The 25,036-nt window shown below is 48.7% G+C and overlaps 1 protein-coding gene across 1 annotated transcript; it reads right to left on the minus strand.

Moving 5' to 3' along the window:
- Positions 1 to 14,913: 14,913 nt before the first annotated feature.
- Positions 14,914 to 21,792, minus strand: KCNS2 (potassium voltage-gated channel modifier subfamily S member 2). The gene is made up of 2 exons (XM_047728709.1): positions 21,489 to 21,792; positions 14,914 to 20,825 (listed from the first exon to the last, which is right to left on the minus strand). The coding sequence occupies exon 2, from the start codon at positions 20,780 to 20,782 to the stop codon at positions 19,349 to 19,351; it is 1,434 nt and encodes a 477-aa protein (XP_047584665.1). The 5' UTR covers positions 20,783 to 20,825; positions 21,489 to 21,792; the 3' UTR covers positions 14,914 to 19,348.
- Between the last annotated feature and the right edge of the window lie 3,244 nt (positions 21,793 to 25,036).

Raw genomic sequence — 25,036 nt, forward strand, 5'->3', positions numbered from 1 at the left:
TAACTTATCTGGGTTCAAACCCCAGCTCTTCCTTTATACTTCTGTCGCCCTGGGCAAGAATAACCATGCAGCTGATCTGTGTTTCAATGTCTTCATCTGTAACAATGCAGCAGTTATGAAGATCAAATGTTCTAGGACATGTAAAATAATAACAAAGTTCTTGGCTTGTGGCACATAGACAAGAGCTTAAAAAATAAACTTAATCCTTCCTAGTTTAGTGCATTCTTTTTACAAGAATGAAGAAAAAGGCTCTGTTCTTCATTGATGAGCAAATTTATGGTAATTTCTAAAGTGCATTAGAGTCTCCTAGAACCCAGATAGGTGTTCCTTTAAGGGCCTGGCCTGCTCTCAGGTAGTGATTTGCACTGAGGAAAATCATATTCATTTTTTAAAAGTATTTCCTTGCTACATAAAACAAAACAAGTCATAAACTAAACATTTCCCCCTTGGCCCCCACACACTCTCTTTAAGACTTTCCCTTCTATTTTCGGGATATTGTTAAGGCCAACACCTATGGCCACATTTATGAAGGCCCATCTGGAAATGTCAAATTTATGCCCTTAAAGTTTTTCACTAAAGTTCTAGCATTCTTGGTCCTTAAAATATGAGTCATGCCACTGATGATTTCCCAACACGCTTTGGTCCCAGGAAGCTCAAAATCAAATTGACAGTTCATAGCCTTATGGGATTCTGTGATCTGCATACTTCCATTTCCATGATCCTATATTTATAAAAACCAAAAAGATACTTAAGAAGAAAAAGAAAGAAAATATCTGGGGAGGTTTGGGTCCTTCCACCATACTTAGAAGGATCTGGTTCCCTATTATGTGCAATTTTTCTATCTTCTCATAGTGTTCTTATGGGTGTCAGATATGGTACCGGCTGTCAAGGGGGTCTGTGGTTGAGGTCCTGCACCTAGAACTCTGCTGGAATCTTCTACATGTGAGTATTACCACATGTATAAGGGAGAGAGGGATCTCTAAGGGATGAGATTCCTGGAGACTGGGATAACCCCTGTCCTTCCTCTTTGGGAAGGAGACAAGCTAGAGAACACCCTAATGCCCTTGGCCCCTGCACTTCTTGCCCCCAGTAACCTGTTCAAGTCACATTTACACAAAACTGATTCAGGATGACCACACAAGCACCATACCTTCCAGCCCCGTGTCTGCCAACAGATCAGCTTTGCTCAAGAAGCTTATCTACCTCTCAGTATTTTTCCATTTTTATTCTTCTATTCATAACCCACTTCATATTCACAAAGAGAAGGATATGAACCAAGAGAGAGAGAAGAGAGCAAAGGGAAACAGATTTTGCATGATAAAAAATGCCAATTGTAACCGAAAACTTCAAAATGTCATACCCCACATTTCCTTAATAGAGAAACAAGTCTATTCCATTTTATGAGAGAACCCTCAAAGCTAACACATCCTAAATTTTTTCTAGAAGAAAATCCGGTGCCTGCCCATGTTTAAACCAAGCAACTAGTTGTCTTTTACATTTGTATAGAATTTTCCAAGGTGAACTATAATTAGTTGAATGGAAGCTAAGTGATGGTTGATACTAAAGCTCTCAGTTTGTCAATATTCTCTTTCTACTTTCTAGTGTGTTGGGAGAGTGTGGGATGGGGGTAGTCCTATTGCTGTGCATTCCGTGCCTCCATTTACTCTAAGACACCTTTCTTTCCTGGTTAAAAAGAAAATACTCGTAGTAAAAATATTCAGATGAGAAGATATAATAGCACTTGGAACTAAAGTCTTTGATGTGAAAAAACAAAATGCACTGAGAAATCTGAAAATGTAGAGCCATTCCATTATTAATGAGTCAATGTGCAAATGCATGAATTCATGTTCTGTTGACCTTTCATGAAAAATATAGTTTTGTTTTGTTTTTTTAAACACACCAGCTGATGATCATAAATCAGTCTACATGCTTAGAATGTGGACTTTGGAAATTATACCTCATATTAATAGGCTAATGAATCTGGGCCTTAACAAGTTGCAGCAAGGATTTCCAGCTTTGAGAGTAAATTAATTGCTTTAACAGGCAAGTAGCCATTTGGGGTATGATTCAGAATCTTGAGGGTGGCAGACAATACAGAAGTCCGAACACAATGTTTTTAACATTCTTAATGCATGCACACGAGTGCAGTGAGTATAAGAAGGATGCTGGCAAATCCTTGTGGCAGCAGGAATAGAAGAAGTCTCGAATGCAGGGTTATTTGAACTGGGCGTTGAAGTTTGGGAAGGCCAGAGAGGGGGAAGGGCACTGCGGGGAGGGCAGAACATGTAGGAAGACAGAGAGATGAGAAATACATGGGCTACCTTTCAGTGCCTAAGAGAGTCCATTACACCATGGCAGCATGGAGTGGAAATGCATCAAGGACCATCTGTCTCACTCACTCGCTCACCCGCTCGCCTGCGGGTTTAGGAGGTCCAGAATCATGGCACCTGTTTTGTTTTTGTTTTTGTTGTATTGAGTCATTGAATGTTTTCTAGAGAAATTAATTCCAAGTATTGTCTGGCCCATTTCCTGGTGCCTACGTTGGCCAGTCACACTCAGCTACGCTCATTTCCGTTATTTGGTAGTTTCTGAAAGTTTTATCTGTGGCAGCTTGCTGCGGTTGAGGGTTGGGGCAAAGGGTCCAGAGAAATGTGGATAGAGGGGTTAGCAGCCGCCTCTAAACGAGTAGTCTTGTGCTCACTTCCTCAGATCAGTTCACTACCTGTTTGCCTCGACCGAAACATTTATCTTCTTTCTGTCAGTGGTTCTCTTCTCAAGACCTTGGGCATGTTCCACCTTCAATTAAAGCAATTTACAAAGGAGGGGGCGTAAGTGTAACCAAGTAGCATAAATTAAAAGCCAATTTGGAAAGATTAAACAAAAGGAAAACAAAAGTAGAGCAGCAGTCTGGAGCCGTGAATCTCATTAACAAGAAAAATGTTTACCATGAATTTGGTTCAAAGTTTCCTGGAAGCCAGAGTGAAGAAGGAAACCAGACACAGTATGGTAGCCACTAGTGCTTGAAAAGAAGCTAGTCCAAACTGAGATGAGTCCTGAGTACAAAACACACATTGTGTTTCGAAGACTTAGTATAAAATAAAATGTAGACTACCTCACTCATAATTTTTAATGTTTATTACATATTAAAAATCTATTTTCGATATATGGGGTTAAAATATCTTATTAATATCAATTTTACCCATTCCTCTTTACTTTTTTGAAAATAGAGCTACTAGAAAATTTAGAATTACATTGGATATGGCTCACATTTGTGGTTCTCATTATAAATCTCTTGGACAGGGCACCTGGGTGGCTCAGTGGGTTAAGCTGCTGCCTTTGGCTCAGATCATGATCCCAGGGTCCTGGGATCGAGTCCTGAATCGGGCTCTCTGCTCAGCAGGGAGCCTGCTTCCCTCTCTCTCTCTCTGCTTGCCTCTCTGCCTACTTGTGGTCTCTGTCTGTCAAATAAATAAATCTTTTTTTAAAAAATCTCTTGGTCCAAAAAAAAAAAAAAATCTCTTGGTCAATGCTCGTCTTTAAGATAAAAGTATTCACTGACTGATGAATGGATAAAGTGTGGTATATCCATGCCAATGCAGAGTTCAACGATTAAAAGAGAGTGAAATAATAGGTATAGAGCTTCTTCTGGGGATGACAGCCATGTTCTAAAATTGATTATGGTAATGGTTGCTTAACTCTGTGAATGTATTACACATCACTGAACGGTAAACTTAAAAAAATGAATACATTGTATTTAGCTTTGTTATAATAATAAAATAAAAGTTTTTGAACTTCCCAGGGGTGGGGGAAGGGAGCAGATAAAAGCATAGTTGGTCACTCAGAAGAAACCCAACTCTTCTTAGTACCTAGGTAAGAAGTATCTAACAGCACCCATTGGAAGACATACCATCCATATTCAAATAAACATCAATATTCATTATCAATATTCTCAGAGTAAACACAGGGATGACTTTTTCAGGTCTGTTTTGTATGCTGTTTTCAATATTTCTCAGGAGGCATCACACTCCATTCAGTAAACACCTGTATGCTAATGGCTCCCCAAATCCTCACTTCAAATCCCACAGCCAGGCATTCTCGATGTCACACACGTACCTCGAGTTCAACACGACCAAATGCTATTCCCCTGTATTTTCTATCCAGTCGGTGCTACCATCTGTCGTCTAACCACCAGTGTTGGAAACCTGGGATTCCCTGAATTTTTACTGTCTTTCAACCCACACCATCCCTCTGCCAATGCAGACTTCCAGATAGTTCTCGAATCTGTGTCCTCATCTCCATCCTCTCTCCACCACCCCTCAGCACTCATTGCCACCAGCCTACATGGTTGCTGCATCCCCTTAATCTGTGCTCCAGGTTTAGTCTCCTCAGATCACTCCCCGTACCCCATTTGCTGGCATGATCAATCCAGAATGCAATGGATTCCCATCACCTGCAGGATAAAGTTCATTAAAGCAAATAGGGCCCTCTAAGCCCAGGGCCCTGGCCTCCTCTCTCTTCCCTGCTCTGAATACTTCTTCAAATGACCCATGTCTGCTGCTGCCCACCCCTCCTGAAACTGAGTGGCCAAGTCCTACTCACCCTGTCAGCTCAGCTCAGGGATGCGTCCTCTGTACTCCCGGACATAGCTCACCATCATGCGCTTTCCATATTGTATTATTATAGTATCCACTTATCCCTCCATCCCACCATCTAAGCTGCCCGAGAGCCAGCACTGTGCCCTGTTTTCCTAATCTCTGTAGCACCAGCACAGACCCTGATGCGGTAATGTTTAATAAATGCTTCTGGAATAATGAATGAGCCACAGATAAAAGAAACGCGATTAAATTTTGGACTTAAGCAGATGGCTAAGAAATCTTAGAAACCCAAATTTCAGGTACTAAATACCTTTATTTGTCTCTGTGAGGACAGATTGTGTCCATTTTGCTCATCACTGTGTCTCCAGTGTCATTCAGTACTTGCTGGATGGCTGGATAGGAAGATAAATGAATGAACGGACAAAGATAAAGGTAGAAAAATGAACTGGAAACAAACAGCTTTCATGAGAAAGGCCTGATTCACAAAGCTGTATCTGTGTCACCTCCCAAACCAAGATTACTCAGTATCCAATACTTTGGAGCCTAGGAGACCATTTATTTTGCCCCCGAGCAAATAATTATTCTACTGAATGGGAAAATTCATATGACAAATACTGCTGTATTCCCTGTACCCAATCATATTATAAGGCCTGAATGAATTTTCTGCAGGTTCTAAAGGGGGAGACATGAAGTGCTATATTGTCATTGCATAGTGAAAGTGGTCACATCTCCAGAGTTCTAGACCCTTGGATTCATCCAAAACAGACTGATACATCACCTATGTGTCACAAAAACACAAAAAAAGGAACCGAATCTTTTTTATTTAGCTCTGAGACTGTAATTTTTTTACTATAATTCTGTTGTCAATGGTACAGAAATCTGTGTGAAGAATAATGGATATCTGTGTTTCTCCAAATAGTCTCAGCGTTTCCTGCATCATGAGGAACCAACCACAGTACTAAAAACTACTTTATAAAAATGAAGCATTCAGTTGATGTGGTAAGAAAATAAAAATGTACTTGTATGCAGTAAAGTTAGAGCAATACTATATATTTTGCAACCAGTTCTATTTCTTATTTTATAAATTTGCCATGTGTGTGATTAATATGCAAAATCCAAGGATTGACAACAGACTTGCAGTCACCTGGTAAGAAATTCTCAGCTTAATGACATATTCAGGTAGAGGAGCTGGAAATTCTGCTTTGTCCTTATTCTTACCACTTCTCCCAAACCATGATGTAAACGTGGAAGGCCTTGAGGGGAGCACCTTGGTGGTCTGATCTAGCATTACCGGTGACGTCATTAGTGCTGACGATTCATTCAGCAAACATCCAGGGAACAAAATGAGTTGTAGACACTTACGTAGCAGAGATATTCAGATGATTGGAACATGGTCCATGCCTCAGTATACCATGCCTCAGTATACTCAACAGAGTTGAGTTGAGGGCAACAGAAAAACCAGTGGTGTGTTTTTGGGAGCTTGGAGAACTGGAGAGGGGTAAGTTTTTGTGCTAGTCCTGGGAAAGAGGGTGAAGGCTTGAATTCTGCCAGGACTGGCGATGGGAAAGAGAGGGCAAATCCAAGAACTATGTGGGAGATTGGACCAGTGGGGCTAGTTGGTTAAATGGATTTGGGGTAGAGAATATTGAGGAGTCAAAGATGGCATTGAGGACTTCAGCTTGAGCTGCCCCCAAAATAGTGATATGGTAAATTAGAACAGGAGTGGATTTGAGGGCTAGGAGAATGAGCTCAGATTTGGACATGTTGAATTTTATATGCCTGTGAGGTACCCTGCAGGCCTCCTGGAGGCAACAGGAGCTTAAATCTGGAGTTGGATGAATCTAGAGCTGGAACTGAAGACCACTGTTGTCAGGTAGTGGAGTAGACAAAAGATCCATTGAAGATGGGGCCAAGTGAGGGAAAAGGGGGGATGACCAAGGGTACAACCCTGGAGGATAGACAGAACAAGAACAAGAGGAAGAGCCAAGGGATTTTTAAATAGGCAAGAAGGTCTGAGGGGAAGCTGAAAGTCAAAAGAGGATAAACTTCAGGGAGGAGATTCGCCACTACTTGTTATGAAACATAGTAGATACTCAATAAATGTGTATTGAACAAATAAATATGGTCAGTAACTAACGAGTTTCCATTTGACTTTAAAGCAAACTGTTATGTTTGTGTTCATTTATACTCTAGTGGTGATGACTGTTGGCTTTGGAGTCAAATGGGAAGTGGGCTAGATCTCAGTTCTGCCACTTTCCAGTTGGGTGGTCTTGTACAGGGCACACAGCCCCAAATGAAGATACTAGTACCCAGCTCATTAAATTGATTATCAGAGGACAGTGGCTAAAAATCTGGTATAGCCACAGAATGGAATGCTAGGAGCAGCTAAAAAGAATGAAGTTGATTTTTAGGAACTGATGTGGAAAAAATTCTCTGATATTGAAGCATTTTCAGAATGAGCAATTTACAAAACCACTTCAATACTCCAGGGATACAGTTCTGTCTATAAACCAACAGGGGTTCCGGGAGGATATACACCAATGCAATAATAGCAATAACTCTGGGGAGGGAGGTTGGAGGGTCATGTGGATTTGAATGCTTCCTATAAGGTTTAATTTTTTTTGTTTAAGTAGGCTCAGCGACTAGGAAGGAGCCCAACATGGGCTCAAACTTATGACCCTGAGAATGAGTCCTGAGCTGAGATCAAGAGTCAGACACTTAAACAACTGAGCCATCCAGGCACCCCTATAAGTAATTTTTTTATGACAAATGTCTTCAACCATTACTTGTATAATCACAAAGTAATTCACTTTTTTAAAAAAGATTTTATTTATTTCTTAGAGAGAGAGTGTGAGAAAGAGAGCACAAGCATCAGAGATGAGTAGAGGGAGAAGCAAACTCCCTGCTGTGCAGCAAGCCTGATGCGGGGCTCCATCCCAGGACCTTGGGACCATGACCTGAGCTAAAGGCAGATGCTTAACCAACTGAGCCACCCAGGCACCCAAATTATTTCACTTTCAAAATACATGTAACAATTATCTACCTGCTAGTGCTGTAGTGAAGCGTTAAATGAGACAATGACCATAAAACTCATTTCCTGGCACAAAGAAGCTCTCGTTACACAGACTACAGACACCATACCTTATAAGGACTCCCAGGAAAGACAAGAGGATATTTCTGCTATTTCTGAGCACTGACTCTGAGCCTTGCACTTTCTTTCCATGACATATCCTACAAGAGAGTTGCTTTGTGTGTCCTTGGCCTACTTAGTTATTTAACCCCTCTCTGCTTTAGTATCCTCATCCATGAAATGAGAATAATAACAGAACCTGTTTTATAGGCTGCTGGGACAATTCATGCATGAATATATATCAGGCTCTCCGAATAGTGCTCGCTATTAACATCATTGTCCTCCTCCTTATATTTTAGCTGAGAAGACAGATGTTCGAAAGATGAGGTGGTTTAACCAAGTTCCCACAGCTAGGAAATGTCTGAGCTAGAATGTTAACACAGATCTACGGAAGAGTTTTCCTACTGTACCATGTGGGCAGTCCCTCCCCCACTCTACGTGGGGGTATGAAAAAGCCAGACACAGAACTCAACCAACACCAGGGGCCTGGGGAGAGGAGAGGAATGGGGAGGTATGGAGTTTTAGTTTTGCAAGATGAAAAGAACTCTAGAGATGGATAGTGGGGATGTTTGCAGTACAATGCGAGTGTACTTACTGCCACTGAATTACATACTTAAAATGGTAAATTTTTGTTATGTGTATTTTGGCCACCATTTAAACAAATAAATAGCAAACAAACAAATAAATAAAGCTAAACATGGAATAAATTTGCCTTAAGACTGCCAACATAGCAGCTGGGGCCACAGCCAAAGGCCCTTCAAGAGCTTGGAACAATCAAAGCCTCTGGCCACGGCCTTCCCCACACCTGATCTGAATTCCTCCCCGTTCTGCACCAAGCATTCAACTCTGCATAGACCCCAGAGTAGCTTCCTATCGCTCTGCTCAGCCCTCTCGGTTTGGTGCCAGTCCAGTGGAGCAGGCTGTATGCTAGGCTCAACTGTGCGTCCCGGGTCCTGCCCCCAGGAACCCAGGCACCCGCTCTTCTCTCTGGTGTCTCCTCCTCACTGTCAGACCCTGCTCAGAGGTCACCTGTCTTCTGGAGGTGCTGTGCCATGCCCAAGCCTGCAACCAGGGTACAGCAACATGTTCTCATGACCCAGCTGGCCCAACACATGGCCCAGCAGCTTCATTCGTGTTCCAGCCAGTGAACCGCAGAGCCCACTCAGCATGCAGACTGCATTCTGCTTAGCTCGTGGCGAAGAAGACACATCTAAGTAAAAGGCTCAGAGATTTTGGGTTTTGATTTTTGTTGAAGGATCCGCAATGAAATATTAACGTCAAGACCGCCCCTCAGACCAGTACCAAATGATACCTGCCATCCCAGTGTGCTCCGTTCCAGAGCCTGACAACAGGGACGAGCTCTAGAGGACCCTGCCCCAGAAGAACAGGGTGCTTGTGCGTTGATCTACTCTGACATTGTTCACCTGCACACGGGCTCATGCATTAGTCATTACCCAGTGGGAATGTCCCAGCAACCCTTCCTCAGTCCCCGAGTTCTTTCAGAAATGTGCATCATAGGGAGTCTGTTCCTTCCCATCCTACCGGTGGCACTGCCTGACCAGCATGGCCCAGGTCTCCAGCCTGTGAGGCTTTGCTAAGGATGTTCACTGAATGAAAACCCTTGCTGAGGCTCCCAGCCCCGGTTCTAGTATGCGGCAGGTCAGATCTCCGCCCCAGCAACCTGCCATTTCTCTAGCCTCACTCGGGTCAAGAGGACCTGAACTCCACACGTTGCGCCGGCCCCTCCGCCCCCGGTTTCTTCAGCACTTTCAGCATTTACTCGGTGCCAGGCACGGCGTTGAGCACCGGAGATGAACATCGATGCCCTCCTGGAGCGTCCCAGTAGCGGGGGGACAGGCAGCCCCCGACACACAAAAATGACAAACTGCAATAAGAACTAAGACGAAAAAGTCCTGGATGCCGTCAGATGTAACGCAGAGGCAGCGGTGGCAGAAAAATGGGATGGAAATGGTGCGGAATGCAAGGAAAGTCTTTCTGGGCAAACGACGTCTATGGGCGTCCTGGAGGGCGGCTGCTTCCACCTCCCTCCACCCCCAGGTTCACAGGCACTCAGAGGCGCGCGCAGACGGGCACACGGACCTCCAGACTCACACAGAGCCGCGCAGACACGCTCAGACCCGTGCGCACGCACTACGCAGGGGCACGCACATGCGCACATCGTCCAGTGACCTTTCAGCGCCGCTCCCAGAAGGCCATCCGAGGTGACTCTTCCCCGACGGCACACCTGTGAAAGGATTAGGGACTGAGGCCACATGAAGAAGATATTCCCACGGCCCTCAGCGGGGTTCTCTGCAAATGGCCTTGCACCCAGCGGCAGGACGCTCTCGGCTGGTTTACCTCAGCCTCTCCGTTCCTCGCTTGGCATCGTTTGCTGAGGCCAGCACTCCAGTCTCTCTGAATATGTGACATCTGCACATTCCAGTTTCCAGGCATCGGCTCATCCCTGAACTATCAGCTCAAGTGAGTCCTGTAGCATCTGCTAGTTCTGAAACTTTGACAGTCATTTGCATATTCCCAGGCTGGGCGGAGGGGACTTCAGGGAAATGTGAAGGTCAGGAGGGCATTTTGATTGGACGGCGATTTTTATTTTTTACTTATTTTTTTTTTAACACGAGAGGGCTTTAAAAAAAAAATGAGACCACTGAATAATCAGTGATCTCATGTTTTAAAATTGGCAGATTACATAGTAATACATTTAAACGCCTCCAGTCGTTGGCTCCCCAGAATCTCGGCAGAGGGAAGGGCAGAGTGGCAGTGAGTGACTTCACCTGCCCTGAGAGAGAACCCAGAGTTACTCCGGGGCCCCCCCTCTATTCTCACCAGCACCTCGTCCAAAAGCAGTAGTCAAATCTCAAATCTGGGAGAGGCATGAAGAAAGCTGTCTGGCATCTCTTTTAGCAAGCAGTGGGAAAGCCCAGGGATATCCTTGGTGTTCTGCATTGCAGTTTCCCTCAGCTCCTCCGCAGGTTCCACAAAAAGAAATACGGGCTACCACCCTCTGATGGTGGCCTTTGAAAGAACTGACCCTGAACACAGTGGGTCACAATTCAGAGGCTGCTGGTAGAGTCAGCTCTGGCAGACCCACAAAGTTTGCCAGGAAAATCAATACGAAGCTGACAGATCAAAAGTGAGTCATGGCAGCTTGCCTCTTAGGAAATGGTTAGATTGGTGTCTGACTGATAACACCTCAGTGCTTTTCATAGTAGGTCTGAAAATAGCTCAGAATTCTTTAAATGTCTGGAGATGTAGGCGACAAAAAGAGTTTTGAGTGGAAAAAACCTCCTGGAGAACCCCAATTCTGTTTCCACCATGTTCCCCCGTCTGCCTGCCTCATACCATATCCCTGGGTATCCGGGGATGACTCAGTGCTGAACAGACCCACACAGCTCTTTGGGAGACCGTGAGTCTAGGACTCAGGATTGGCCATCTTGACAGGGAGTGAGCTTGGTCATTCAACATTCAAGCCCTTTGTACTGCCAACTCTTGTGTCCCTTGTTACAAATCTCTGTGTCCCCGTCACCTGACGCTCATTGCTCCCTTGAAATACCATTCTTTCTTAAAGGAGTGCTTTTCTCTGTCCTCGAGCCTAACTGCACCCATCAGGTTTTTCACTCCTTCAGCTGTAACTCTTCATATCAGTGGTGCTTATGTCTTTAATATAAACAACAGTTGTAGCCACAGGAGTCACCAGGAAGTATAAGATAGAGGAAGGGAAAGAGGAGCCTGGTGGAGGGTTGCAGGAAAGGATGGATTGGGGGGCGGAGAGCCTGGACATGTGTCTGTTGGAAATGACCAAAGCATGCATTAATAATGACGTGGGGTGGGAGGCTTTAAAGTGATTACAAAGGGACCAATGCACAAGATGCAGGGAAGGAAGGAGTGACAAAACCTGGTGCCCACGAGACAGAGGCATGAGGGGGAGAGGGAGGATTTTCAAGGGTATACCTGAGCCAGTGTTGCTCCGGGAGTGTTCTGAACACCACTTGCATCAAAATCACCCGGGAGCATTGTAAGATTACGAATTCCTGGGGACCCAACCCCAAGAGTCTGATTTGACGGAGTGATGCCCAGAAATCTGCTTTGTTGAAAGCTCCCCAGATGATTCCAGTGCACAATAAAGTGGCTGTAAAGGGCTGTAAGCAATGCCTTTTGCATTTCCTTCCCTTCCATCTAATATGGTGCTTGGCAATTAGTCAGGTGTCAAGAAATGACTGCTATGGTGAGAAAATGTCTAAGTAAGTGGAAAGGACTGGAGGATGACTAAAATTCCAACCTGGGTGGCTGAAAGCACCGTGTCTCCATGGCCAGACGTGAGGGGGCAGGTGGAAGGAAGAGCGAGCTTGTGTGACGGTGAGAAGTCCGGTTTCAGACAGGGTGACACCCAAATGTGGGTGCAGCATGCCTGGGGCTCAGAAGTGATGCAAGGTCGGGCATGGAGACATGCAAGATGTGTGCACACTAGTGGAGGCTGCTGCTTGGCTAAGATGTGCTTTAGGCTGCTAAGGTCAGAGCTCTGGGGGAAATGCAGGATGAGGGTCAGAAGGAGGACCAAGACCCAGTGGGAATGGGAAATGCAGGATGAGGGTCAGAAGGAGGACCAAAACCCAGTGGGAATGGGAGAGGGAAAAGCAGAGCCCTTGGGAGAACCAGCTATGAGCAGTATCCAAAAAGTAACAGAGGAGGGAGTACAAAGAACTTAGAGGTTGGCCTATGGGGACAGAATCTGGATGGAAGAGCCTGAGAGCTGAGGAAAGGGCCACCAAATTTAACTATCAGGGAAGCACTGGTGATCTTTAAAAGAGCAGTTTGGAGAGAGTGGTAGGAACAGACGTCGATCGCAGGGATAAAACAAAGAAAGGAATGAAGAGGACAGCTGAGGCTGGTAGCAGAGATCAGCCACTGGGAGTGTCTCAGGGGAAAGGGGAAACTAGGAGGGCAGCTAGAAGAGGAGCACAGAGGAAAGCAAGGTAGGGGGCCTCACTCATCCCTGTTGCCAGGCTCCCCTTGGCAACCCCCCCTCCCCACCCCTGACCTCCCACCTCCACCCCATCTGTGCGGGACACAGGCACTCAGGCAACACCTATCAACCTCAGGGACAGATCCAAGGATTCCTATCTCTCCTGGTGGCGCCACCGTTGACCCCGTCACCAACCAAGCCAGACACCCAGCTATCTCACCCTCCCTCTTCCTCATCCCCACATCCTGTCCCTGACCTTGACCACATCCACTCTGGCAGCCCACTCTGCCCCTTCCTATCCAGCCCACTCCCTTCATGTCTGACCTCAAATAGGTCTCCTGGTCCCCTCCATACCTCCCAGCTGCTGTCAGAGTCATGTTCTGACAACACTGATTCGGTCAGATGTCCCACCCTAGTGACCGAAGAATGAAGCTCAAGCTCCTTTAGGGGAGGTGGGGGGTTTGCTTGAGACTGGTTCACACCACACTTCTATTTAGCTGCTCTGGCTTCCAAGTTCACCACCGTGCTGGCCGCATGTGGCAGGGAGCTTTCTTCCTTCCCCTTCCCCCATCTTTCCATCTCAGACTCCCTTGGCCACCTCTGTCTGGCCAACGCCTGGCACTCTTTCCATTCGCACCCCAGAAGTCCCATCTTCAGAAGGATACATTTACTGTTCCTTTCCTTGTCTACTCACTCCCCTCACTCCCCTTCATTCAGTAGGCTTTTTGTAGCTTCCAGGTCTCTGTTTTACCAGACCATGCACCCCTTTGATGGAGGCACCAGGTAGACAGAGGTGGGACTGGACTCCAGCGTAGGTCCTCCCAGGAGGCCAATGGCGGGCTAAGAACAGACTACGTTGAATGGGAATAAAATGAATTCAAGGGAAGGCCTACAATAACTTCATCAAACTTAGCTTCTCCTATTTTCCCTTCTTCTGTCTGCTCTTTCCCTCAGTCTTCTGTCTTTTCTTTCCTTCACTTTCTCCTTCTGTACCCCCTTGTTTTTCCTCTTTTTTTTTTCTGGCTTCTTTCTACTCCTTCTTCCTTCTGTGGGAGCTTACACCAGCTCCAAGGACGCCTGCCCCTTTTCCTCTGTTGTATCTCTTTCCCCTGGGCCACATCTTTGAGGCATTTGTATCTACGTCCAACTAAAAGCATCGGCTTGTTACCCAAAGACACAATAGTTTGCTTTGGAGAATTTAGCCAGGTGGATAAGATTGACAAATGAGGTCACAGAAGGAAGAAAACCTTGGCGATCTGCAGACCTACACTATCAATTGGCTGTAAAACCCAGACAAGGTCCTTGGGTAGAAATGCTAGTTAAGAGTCCTCCTAAAGGGACGCCTGGGTGGCTCAGTTGGTTAAGCAGCTGCCTTCGGCTCAGGTCATGATCCCAGCGTCCTGGGATCGAGTCCCACATTGGGCTCCTTGCTTGGCGGGGAGCCTGCTTCTCCCTCTGCCTCTGCCTGCCATTCTGTCTGCCTGTGCTCGTTCGCTCTCCTCTCTCTCTCTGACAAATAAATAAAATCTTTAAAAAAAAAAAAAGAGTCCTAAAAATAAGAGGAGATAATAAGCATGTAAGCACAGTATTGAAGCTCTGCCCTCAAGAGGAGGTGTTTGTTTGCAAGGCAGGGGCACCTGGGTGGTTCAGTGGGTTAAAGCCTCTGCCTTTGGCTCAGGTCATGATCCCAGGGTCCTGGGATTGAGCCCCACACTGGGCTCTCTGCTCAGCAGGGAGCCTGCTTCTCCCCCCACCGCCCGCTTCTCTGCCTACTTGTGATCTCTGTCAAATAAATAAATGAATAAATAAATAAATAATCTTAAAAAAAAAAGATGCAAGGCATCCTGGCCCCAGAACATGCCTGAACACACACATTTCTACCCCTGCGGGAGGGGAGACATGCACTTCATCCCATGTGGTGGGGATGCAGAGCCTCTGGGGACCTCCAGCCCCTTCTCAGTGCTGCTCGAGGGTCCCACAGCCCCTCCCTCATCCCCTGGGAGATGGGAGGCAGGTTCACACAGCCTGTTGCCCACTGTTCTGCCACTGCTCCTCGGCGAGAATTAAATGAGGGGTAGGGGTGATCTATAAGCCCTAGTTCCCCGCAGGGGCCCTAGGACCCCTTAGTAACAGGGTGGAGGATCCACCCTGTTTCACAAAAGAAACACACATAAGTGGCCGAGAGTCCTGAAGCCAAATGGGATCAATGTGATTTTCCTCTGTGTCCAGTGATTTTTTTTTTTAATAACAGGAATTTGGATTAGGCGTATAAACAGTTTCAAGCCCAAAGGAGACACTTGTCAGTCGTGTTAAAACTCCAGTCACCTGACACAGACACCAGTCCAAATATCTCTCTGGTGTCCTTGTCCCTGGAAGTGTTGTCTATCATGGTTGACTACTGAAGGGAGAAATGAAGAGAGAAATGAAATCATCTGCTGTGCTTCGGGCTATCAGGACCTGCTCACTGCTCTACTGGGGATGCAGGGGGGCCTGCGGAAATTCTGTTTTTGTATTGAGATGGAGAACTGGCTGGGCTTTAAGGATGATCTAATCCAACCCTCTCGCTTTACAGCAAGGGTGGGGGGGGTGAGGCTCAGAGAGACCAAATGATGTGTGTAAAATCACAGAATTGAAGGCAAAACTGTGAGTAGAGCTCAGTGACTTCCCTACAGATATGACCTTTGCTATAGCTCATGGTCTAATCCTGGTTCCGTGTATCCCCCAGCAGTCTTCACACCAAAACAACCAGAGCACTCAGTGGACCCCAGACCCAAGTTACTGTCAGGGAGGTACCACTGCAGTGGGGACAATGGCACCTGGAGGGGGTGCGTTGGCACTGGTGTGTCCCATCAGTGGTGCTGAGCAAGGCAGTGTGGAAGGGGAAAATCCTGCAAGGGCTGTCTGTTCCACCAGGGTTCCAAGAATAAATGACCATTCTTTCTACAAAGCAGGCTGGAGGCTCTAGATCCTGGCAAACGATGGCCACCTCTGTATGCCAGCAAAGAATAAATAACAGCTCTTCCTTCCCAACAAATCCTCAAAAAGCCCAGTCTTTCCCCAGAACTCTGGTCCCCAGTGCTGCACACCCTTGTGTTTGCCACTCCATACATAATTGAAGTGCCTTAAGGACACATAAATAATCTTTTTCTATTTAATCTTCAAGGCTGGAGTCCTGAGTGGGTCACTGTTTTTCCTCATCCCCGAGTCGAGCCGTGGAGACCGCCAGGGCAGCCACCAGACATAATGGTTCAGCAGGGCCCATGTCAATGCTTGCACAGTAGTGTGTTAATGAGTGTTGAAACTGACATCGCAAATACAGCTTTCTCAATTTTGCAAATTACAACTCTGTAACAAGTCATGCTGTTAAAACATATAAGAAATACCAGTTAAGCCTTCAAGTAGATAACACACAGCCTGTACAGATCACTGCTATCCCAAAGTGCAGAACAAATCATTTTCTTGGAAATGAGGCAAGAATTAGCAGGTAGTTCAATTATCTGAGTACTAAGAGAAGTAGAAATAACAGATCCAAATGTTAAATACCAATTACTACCTTAGGAGCTTCGAATCAGCTCAGCATTACAACACGCCCCTCCTCAGGAGCAAACCCAGGAAATGAGGGCATTTGGGCAGAAAACACAAATATATAACCAATGTCCATGCATTAAAGACACAGGGTCACTTCCAACTGGCACTTTTGAAATGCTCCTCACGTATATTGTCAGAAGGGCCTGTACATGTGTCCCAGTGGCATTGAAAATAACAACCTTTCAATTCTGGGAGTGAAGGGGCTCTGAAGCCAGAGCTGGAAATAAATGATCTGAAGCTTCTATTGTGTCCCCCTAAAGGAGGTTTATGGGTCACTCTGACAGCCTGGTGGCCAAAGACGTCACCTCGTAATTGTATTCTTAACTCCAGAAACAGAGCATAAAATTAACCTGATCTTCCGTGACTAGTTTCAGAGACCAGAAGACACTGCCACATAAGATGTCACCTGGACAGAGCCCAATGGAGAGCTTGGGAACTCCATACCTTGATGGTACTTTGAAGGAAAGGAAGGTTATTCCTCCCTAGGCCACTTTCAGGCACCATCCTTTGTGGGAATTAACTCCAGGGTTCAAGCCAGCTGGGTTGTTCTCTCTCCCTCTGATCTGAAACCACCACTTGGAGAAGTTGATGCTATTAGCAACTTCTCACTCTCAGAAGTGACCAAAGTTTATATTGTGTACAAGTGTATAAATATGTACAAGAGATGTTAAAAAGACAGTCTCTAAAGCACTTTGGGATTCCCCCAATGAAAGGCACCAAATAAATGCAAGTCATTACTAAAATGGAAAGTCAAGTTTTCTAGCTTTCGTATCGGTGAAGAGTAACCACTAGGGGTTATCTCTTTTTTTGGTGGTAAAACCTGCCTATTGAGAAAAATACTCATCAGAATGACTGAGTTATTCTGCCTCCTCCCTTTGTTTCAGCTTATCACAAACTACCATGCTCAGTGACCCGAGAACCCTGATCCTTGCCAAACTGAACAGTCCCCACAAGTTTGTACCCTTGCTGGCCCATAGTGCAGCTGGAGATAATCTCATAAATTCTCTGCCATCCAGTGCTGGAAACATGAGCTAAACCTAGGGCTCCATGTGCACCATGTGCAAATTCTAAAAAACAACCCTGCTCTTCTGACTGGCAGCCAGTTGCCCCCACGTCATCTCACCTTTCCTGATTCATCTACAAAGAGATGTGGCTGGTAGACCACCAAGCACTGGGAGAGGCCACCTCCCTGCCCCCACCCCCATGAAGCTCCAGTCTCATGGAAGAATTTGACCTGGAGACTCAAGGGGGTAGGGGACCAGTGCGTTCCTCCAACCAATGCCACAGCATTGTAGAAGCCACAGCAACTATAAGTAACAAAGCCTTCTGACAAGACCCTGAGGTATATGTTTCCTTCTACCAGCATAGACACAAAATAGACCTCTGTAGAGAAGGCCCAAACCTTGGATAAAAAGCCTGCCTAACGCCTCACCTAGACCCCTGGATTCAGCCCCTTCCAAAGCCCAAACAATCATGGAAGCCAATTGACGAGCCACCCGATTACCTGGAGAAGTACGTCACAAAGGGCCCCGGGTTCCGTTCACCTTATTGTGGGCTAGTTTGACTGAAGAAGAGGAGAGAGGGCACTGTGGAGAAGGAAAGGGTTCCCAACGTTCAATCCAAGTTTGGAAATATAAAAATGTAAAAGTCTTTCAAGGAGCAGTAAGCTTTTCAAGAAGTTTGTGATTGACAACATTTTGCGAAGTAACAGTGTTGTGTTTTACAACTGCCTCCTTGCTTCTGGCCTCAACCCACCCTCTCCCGACAAGAGGTCATTGAAGTGGAAGTAAGCACTGCAGTATTTCCACCCCAGAAGCCACTCAGACGTCACTCATGCATGTCTCTGTTTTGAGCACACACACTGCCGGGTTTCCATGTCATACCAGGAACTCCAGGGCAATGAGAGCATCATATATAATCCACTGTATCCTAGAAGCAAAATGATCCAGGTAAATTCTGCTGGGAAAGAAAGGGGCTCTCATTTTATGAGCTTCCAGGGCCAGCAACAGTTTCTAAGCTATTGCTCTTGCTAGCAACACAGTAATGTTTGCCTCCAGGAGAGGACAACAGTAAACCTCTGTTGAGTTGAGAAAGACAACAGGACCTTATTTCTAAACATCTTAAAAAATAAATATTACAAAAACATGCTTATATCTAAGACACAGCAAAGTTTCATCAAATGGCCTGGACCGGGAACCTCAGCCAGAAATAAATATCTCTATGACCCCCCTTGGAAAGATGAAGGCCAGGCTTTGAAAGGTCTTCAGGTATTCCACGATTTGGCCTACGTGTAGCTGAAGGCCTGTCCCTAATGCTTCTCTTCTTAGGGGAAAAAAAAATTCAATCATCACTACATGTTTAACAGAGTAACATTCTCTAAAGGCGACATTTACAAGATGAACATTAGCGTACATCATTCTAAAGGTGAACTGGGGTACCCATGCAAGCCACACTGCTACAGATAATTTGTAAAAACAACTCACGGACTTGCATCGGTCCCGTGTGCTCCACTTCGGATTCTTTGTTTTGGTAACAACACTAACTGAAAGCAATGGATAAAGAACTGAGATTTTGTTTTTGTATGACTGAGCAAAATCTCATCACAGCCTTGCTGACCTCTTGGATGGGTTTCCACCCGACAGACCTGTGGGGGCTTTTGGGACAGAACTCACACGACAACCTCAGAAACAAGAGCACAGACAACTCACAAGACAGTACTGGGCCACGAGCACTAGAGTAGAGCACAGGGAACACAGAAAAATTAGCATTCTGGGTGGTACTCATCTGGCAGAAAGGGGAACATTTTTATGCCCACGAAGCAAAAACCAGTGAGTATCATTTCACAGAAGGGTGCAAAGGCATGATGTCTAATGCTGCACCTTCTAAAAAAGATTCTAAATGCTGGGGAAGCAACATGGGGTGCATAGCCCATGCATCTCTCTCTCCCCTGTGGGGCTGGGCCTACTCCTTATGCCATAACCCTAAGGTGCCCGAACTGTGTCTGAGGCACAAGATGCAACCCAGCAGTGTGGGTTTGAGGGTGACAAGTCCTCTCGGCTAATGTAGGGAATCATTTAAACTTAGTTCACTCGGTGAGCTCCTGCTCATGTTCGTCAGGCTTGCCATGAGGGATTTAACTTTATGGGCATAGTAGTCCCTTAAATTGACAGAAGGGACCTCCTTCATTCCATCTCCAAAGTCACAGCTGCGCATGGCACTCTCCAGTTGCTTTTGGCGGCGGTAAAAGTGGGAGAACTTATTGAAGATTAAGGTGATGGGCAGTACCACCACTAGGATACCAGCCAGGATGCAGGCAGAGGCGGTCAGCTTCCCTGCCGTAGTTCCCGGGACCACATCCCCATATCCCACAGTGGTCATGCTGACGGTGGCCCACCACCAGCAGGCAGGGATGGTGGTCAGGCCCTCGTTCTCCTCCTTTTCAATGGTGTAGGCCACGACGGAGAAGATGGAAATCCCCACAGAGAGATAGAGCAAAAGCAGCCCGACTTCTTTGTAGCTGTATTTTAGGGTGGCCCCCAGGGAGCGGAGGCCAGTGGAGTGTCTAGCCAGCTTTAGGATGCGGAAAATCCGCATCAGCCTCAGGACCTGGGCCACCCTGCCCAAGTTGGCCAAGGTAGGTGTGCTCTCCACCACCAGGTTCACCACCAAAGTGATGTAAAAGGGGACGATGGACATGAGGTCAATAAGGTTGAGGGCATTCTTAAAAAATTTGAGGAAGTCAGGGGCCACAGCAAACCTGGCCACCAGCTCAAATGTGAACCAGGCGATACCAAAGTGCTCCACAATTTCGAACCTGGGGTCCTCCCCCGGGTTGCCCTGGCTGTCAGGTATCTGGAAATCCGGCAGGCTATTCAGGCACATGGTGATGATGGACCCCAACACCACCAGGATGGACAAGATGCTGAAGACCCTACTCAAGACTGAGTAGCCAGGGTTGTCCAGCGCCAGCCACAGCTGCCTGCGGAAGTTGCCCAGCGGCTGCCCATCGAACTTGGAGGCGTCGTTGTAGAACGCCAGGATCTCATCAAAGGAGGAAGTGGTGCTTTCTTGGTCGCTCTGCTCGTCCCACTTCTCCTGCTCTGGCTCCACTTTGCGGCCATGGTAGCTGTAGCTACAGCAGGAGTCAATGAAGAACTCGTTTATGCCCCAGTACTCGATCTCCTGGCTGAAGGAGAAGACACACAGCTCGGCCATGACGTGAAGCTTGCCGGTGTGATAGAAATGCAGCACGTAGGGGAAGAGCTCAGGGTTGCGGTCGAAGTAGAACTCACGCTGGACATCGTCGTAGTCATCGCAGAGCTCCAGAATGGCCTCGCGCGAGTGGCAGAGGAGCAGCCGGCCCAGGCGCGTCTCAGGGAAGCGCAGCAGGGTGTGCGAGCGCAGCCGCCTCTTGAAACCTCCTACATTGATGCGGATCTCTCCGTCTTCGACGTTGGCCTCAGACACGTCCCACAGACTCTGGCGGGTCATGCTGGAGACGCCCGAACGCCCGTGCCGCGCGGGGGCGCTACACCTGCAGGAGGAGGAAACCACGTCTTGTGAGCGCCGAGCGCCCGCAGCCGGGGCGCCCCTTTCTTTTCTCCCCACCCGTCTCTGGCGAGCCCCAGTCCTCCCCGGGCGGGTCTCTAGGGTCTGAGGGCGCTGGGATAGGCGGAAGGTTCCATGGGGTTTGGCCCCTTCCCAAAGAAAGGTTAGGGCGGAGAGGGTATATTTTCAGTAGCATGGCCGCGCCTCCACCTCCTCCGGGGTGGGGGGGTGGGGGGGTCCTGTCGATCGCTTTACGCTTGCGGGGGGTCTCCCCCCTCCCCCGCCTTTGAGTGCCCAGTGGGGCTGAGAGCTGACCTTGCCCGTAGGCGGGCGTAGGAGACGCCCCCGCCCGCTCGCCGCAGACATGCGGGACTGTACCTGGGATGCGCACGGGCAGGGCTGGGCCGAGGTGGGGGGCGCGCAGCTTCGGGAGGGGGGGCGGGGAAATACACCAATCGTGTTTGTAAACCCGGCCTCTGGGTAGGGGGCCAGGCTGGCGTCCCCTGCGTCCAGCCCTCAAGACTGGAGCCCCCTCGCCCCCAGCCCCGGGCCTCCCCGCCCGCCTGGCGCGGTGCCCCGGAGCCGCGTGCGCCGCGCCTTATCCGGCGGAGCTGCCAGGGCTCGCCCTGCGCGTTCTGGAAGAGCTTACCTGCGAGCACGGGGGCCCGCGGCCGAGGCCGGCGGGAAACTTCCCCGACCTGCTTGTTAGCATCGCTGCGGTCGCCGCTGCTAGCTGGCTGTGCGTGTGCGCGCGGGTGCGAGTGTGTGTGCGCCTGTGTGTGCGCCCGGCGGGTCGGCGGGCGGGGTCCGCCAAGCGTCTCCTCCTGTCTCCGGCCGGAGATGCCGCCGCCGCCGCCCGCAGTTGCGGGAGGCTCACAGGTGGCTGTGTGGCCCCGCCGCTTGCAGAGCCCTCTTCTCTCGATCCGCATGCCCTCAGCCCCGGAGAGAAACAGCCCGCGCCGCAGGCGCCAGCGGGAGCCGGAGTGGGAGCAGAGCCGGTGCGCCTCGACTTGGCCCTGCGCTGGGGCGCAGCGCCGTGGTGCTGAAAGGACAGCTCCACGCGCTCCAGCACCGGGCGCGGCCGCCGCCCCAGACTCGGGAGATGCAGCTGCCGCCGCGTCGGCTTCGCGGCTCTCCTCGGGCGCGTCACCGCGACCCCTCTGCGCCCCCGGCTCGATACATGGCCGGCACCTTTCCCATCCCTCGGTGACAGCTGTTATTGCCACTCTCCCTCCTCCCAGGGTGCAGGCAGGGGACTGCCTACGGCGACCTTTTCCCACTGGGTGCCGGGCGAGAGTCTAGCTGGGGAAGGAGGGGCCGCTTGCCTGAGTCTGGGGGAAGGGCAGGACTCGAGGAATCCCGGCTTTCCCCTTTTGGGGACCTGAGGCAAAGTTTCCTGAAGCTGGGGGTGGGCGTTGGGGAAAGGCAGTGGGAGGGAAGGAAAGGAAAGGGGCAGGGAAGCCTGAGGTCAGCTCATCTCAGCTTGCCAGGGATGGCATCGCAGGCACCACTCCTGGGAGGGAGTCAAGTAGTTCTTTGGGGGAATTCTGTATGGGCACCCTGTGTGTAGTGTACAGGCTGGTGTGTTGTGCAGGATTTAGAGGATGATAGCTGTGTGTGTGTGTATGTGTGTGTGTGTGTAGTCCAAGGACAGTAGGACTTGTTAGTGTCTGCATGTGTAGCGTTGATAAAAATGGAACCTCTGAAGGGTGAGGAGGTGTGTACAGTACGCCAGAACAGGAAAACCTAGGGCATGACAGTGATGCCTGTTACAACTGGTTACTGTATGCAGCCGGCTGTATGCAATGTAGTATTCAGTGGCACTGAGACGGGATCTGTGTGTGATAAAATGAGCACTGTGTGCCTGTGGACACAGTGGGGACCATGCAGGCGTGGATCTGGTGGAGATGTGCTCAGTATCTGTGTCCGCATTCCCTAAGAGACTTGTGGCCCAAATCTGAGGTCTTGGTCTTCAAAGATTGATCCTTAAATCACTGCCTGTTGCCTGAGTTGAGACATCAACCCACAGTCTCTGGGGAGCCCCCTCCCCTTAGTCTTTCTGCCCTTTTCATAGACCCCATTTGCAAAGACTGGAGCACCATGTGAGTCAGCAGGGAGCTAGTGGGCTACAGGCCTGGGTCAGAAGTACTGGAGAAAGTCCTTGTGGTGTGGCTCTAGACCCACAGGAAAACCAGTCCAGCAACAGGGGAAACACATCCTCTCTGTATGTGGGCCTGGCCATGCTGTCCCATCTAGACAGGTGCTCTGGGAAGCGCCAGTGCTTTGCAGCTCCCTGGATGGCCCAAGGGAAGCCCCCTGATCTGGCTTTTTGTGGGGGTTCCTGAATCCAAGCCTGCCTTCCCTTACAGGAGACTGTCCTTGTGCCAGCCTCGCTGGCCTCCGGGTATGCGTGCGGGGGGTTGGGGGACTGTGTGCAGTGTGGGGCCTGCTGAGAGGGTCCCCTGGCCGTGTCCCTGCACGATCTGCAAGTGCAAGGAGTTCCAGGGAGGCCAGCACTTGTGGTGGGGGAGCAGGGGGCGGGGAGAATAAGGTGGTGAGGGCCTCATGAGCGTCCTTTCTCTTGTGTTTGATGCTTTTAAAAGAGGAGTGTGTTGGGGCGCCTGGGTGGCTCAGTGGGTTAAGCCACTGCCTTCGGCTCAGGTCATAATCTCAGGGTCCTGGGATCGAGCCCCGCATTGGGCTCTCTGCTCAGCGGGGAGCCTGCTTCCCCCTCTTTCTCTGCCTGCCTCTCTGCCTACTTGTGATCTTTCTCTCTGTCAAATAAATAAATAAAATATTTAAAAATAAAATAAAAGAGGGGTGTGTGTGTGTGTGTGTGTGTGTGTGTATGGGGGAGAGAGAGAAAGAATCTGGTGTTTGTCCTCTTTGTCTCCATCTCTGTTTCTGTTGAGGTCTTCGAGTTTGGAGCATGCACACCTCATACATCCCCCTCCCCCATCTAGGTCTGTTGGATCTATCCTTTGAAGTCTGTGGCTCCCTCCACACCTGGCTTACTTACAGTCCGGAGGCCCCTGGGTCTCCTTTACCCCCATGGGAGTGCTGCTGAGAGTGTGCTGATGGTGTGTGTGTGTGTGTGTGTGTGTGCAAGGACATGCGTGATTGCTGTGTTGCTGCCTCTTTTAATCTTTCACCCCTCCCACACCTTGGGGAGAGTGGTGGCTATGAGATCTCCCTGCTGCAGGTGTCCTTCACAGTAGCACCTGTGGGCTGGCTCTGTGTGCTCTGTGGCTTGCTCTAGCCCTTGGCTCCCATCCCCACTGGGTGCTGCCTGGCTTCTGGCCACCCCAAAGCTCACAGCCCCCCTTCTGCTGTGTGGTTTCTGCTGCATGGCCACTGTTCCCAGCCATTCCCATTCCCTTGGTCTCACTACTGACTCTCCCTGGTTTAGCTTAGTGTTTAAATCGCCTTCTCTTGTCGAATTAGGAGGTCCCCTCTCTCCGGAGAAAGGCTTGGGCTTGGTAACTCTGGGGTTCTCTTCCCTCCCCTGCTTTATTTATCTGCCTGCCTCCTTCTGTTCCTGTCTGTTTTTGTTCTTGCTCATTCCTTCTTCCTTTATGTTCATGGGAGATTTCACTCCATGGGCCCATGATGTGAGAGTCCCCTCTGCATTCTTTTTCTCTTTGTTTCTCCCACACCCATGACCACCCTACCTGTGCTCTGCCCAGGCCCATTGGGCTTTCACTCATCGCGGTTCTGTACCCGACTCCCACCTGCCCCCTTCCTCCTTCCTCCTTCCCATTCCCCTTCCTTTCCTCCCTCTCCACCACTCTCTTGTCCACTTCCTCAGCCCACAGAGCTGTGCCAGTATGTCCCCAGCTTCTTGCCAGTCTAGTGCTCATTCCTGCCCTCTGTTAGCATTTGCCTGGGGTCAAGGACAAGCCCCCACGCCCACCTTTCCTTAAAGGGAAAATGAACTTGAAGGCTGCAGAGAGAAGCCCAAGTTTGGGCATCTCAGTTATTTCTTGGAAAGGCTGAGGCAGGAGCTCTGCTTGTCTGACAGATGCCTTTGCAGAGGGTTAAGTGTATGTGACAGGGAGAGCCACTTGTTTATTTCCCAGCCACTGTGCTGAAGAGAGATGGAGCCGTCTGCCTCCTTCCGTACCAGGGAAGCCGGCTGTGTTTATGGTTTATTTAGAGGTCTGAGCCCTGATCTTAAAATATAGCCGCCTGCTCCAG

This window comes from Lutra lutra, chromosome 4 (genome assembly GCF_902655055.1).
Source record: "Lutra lutra chromosome 4, mLutLut1.2, whole genome shotgun sequence".
Lineage (NCBI taxonomy): Eukaryota > Metazoa > Chordata > Mammalia > Carnivora > Mustelidae > Lutra > Lutra lutra.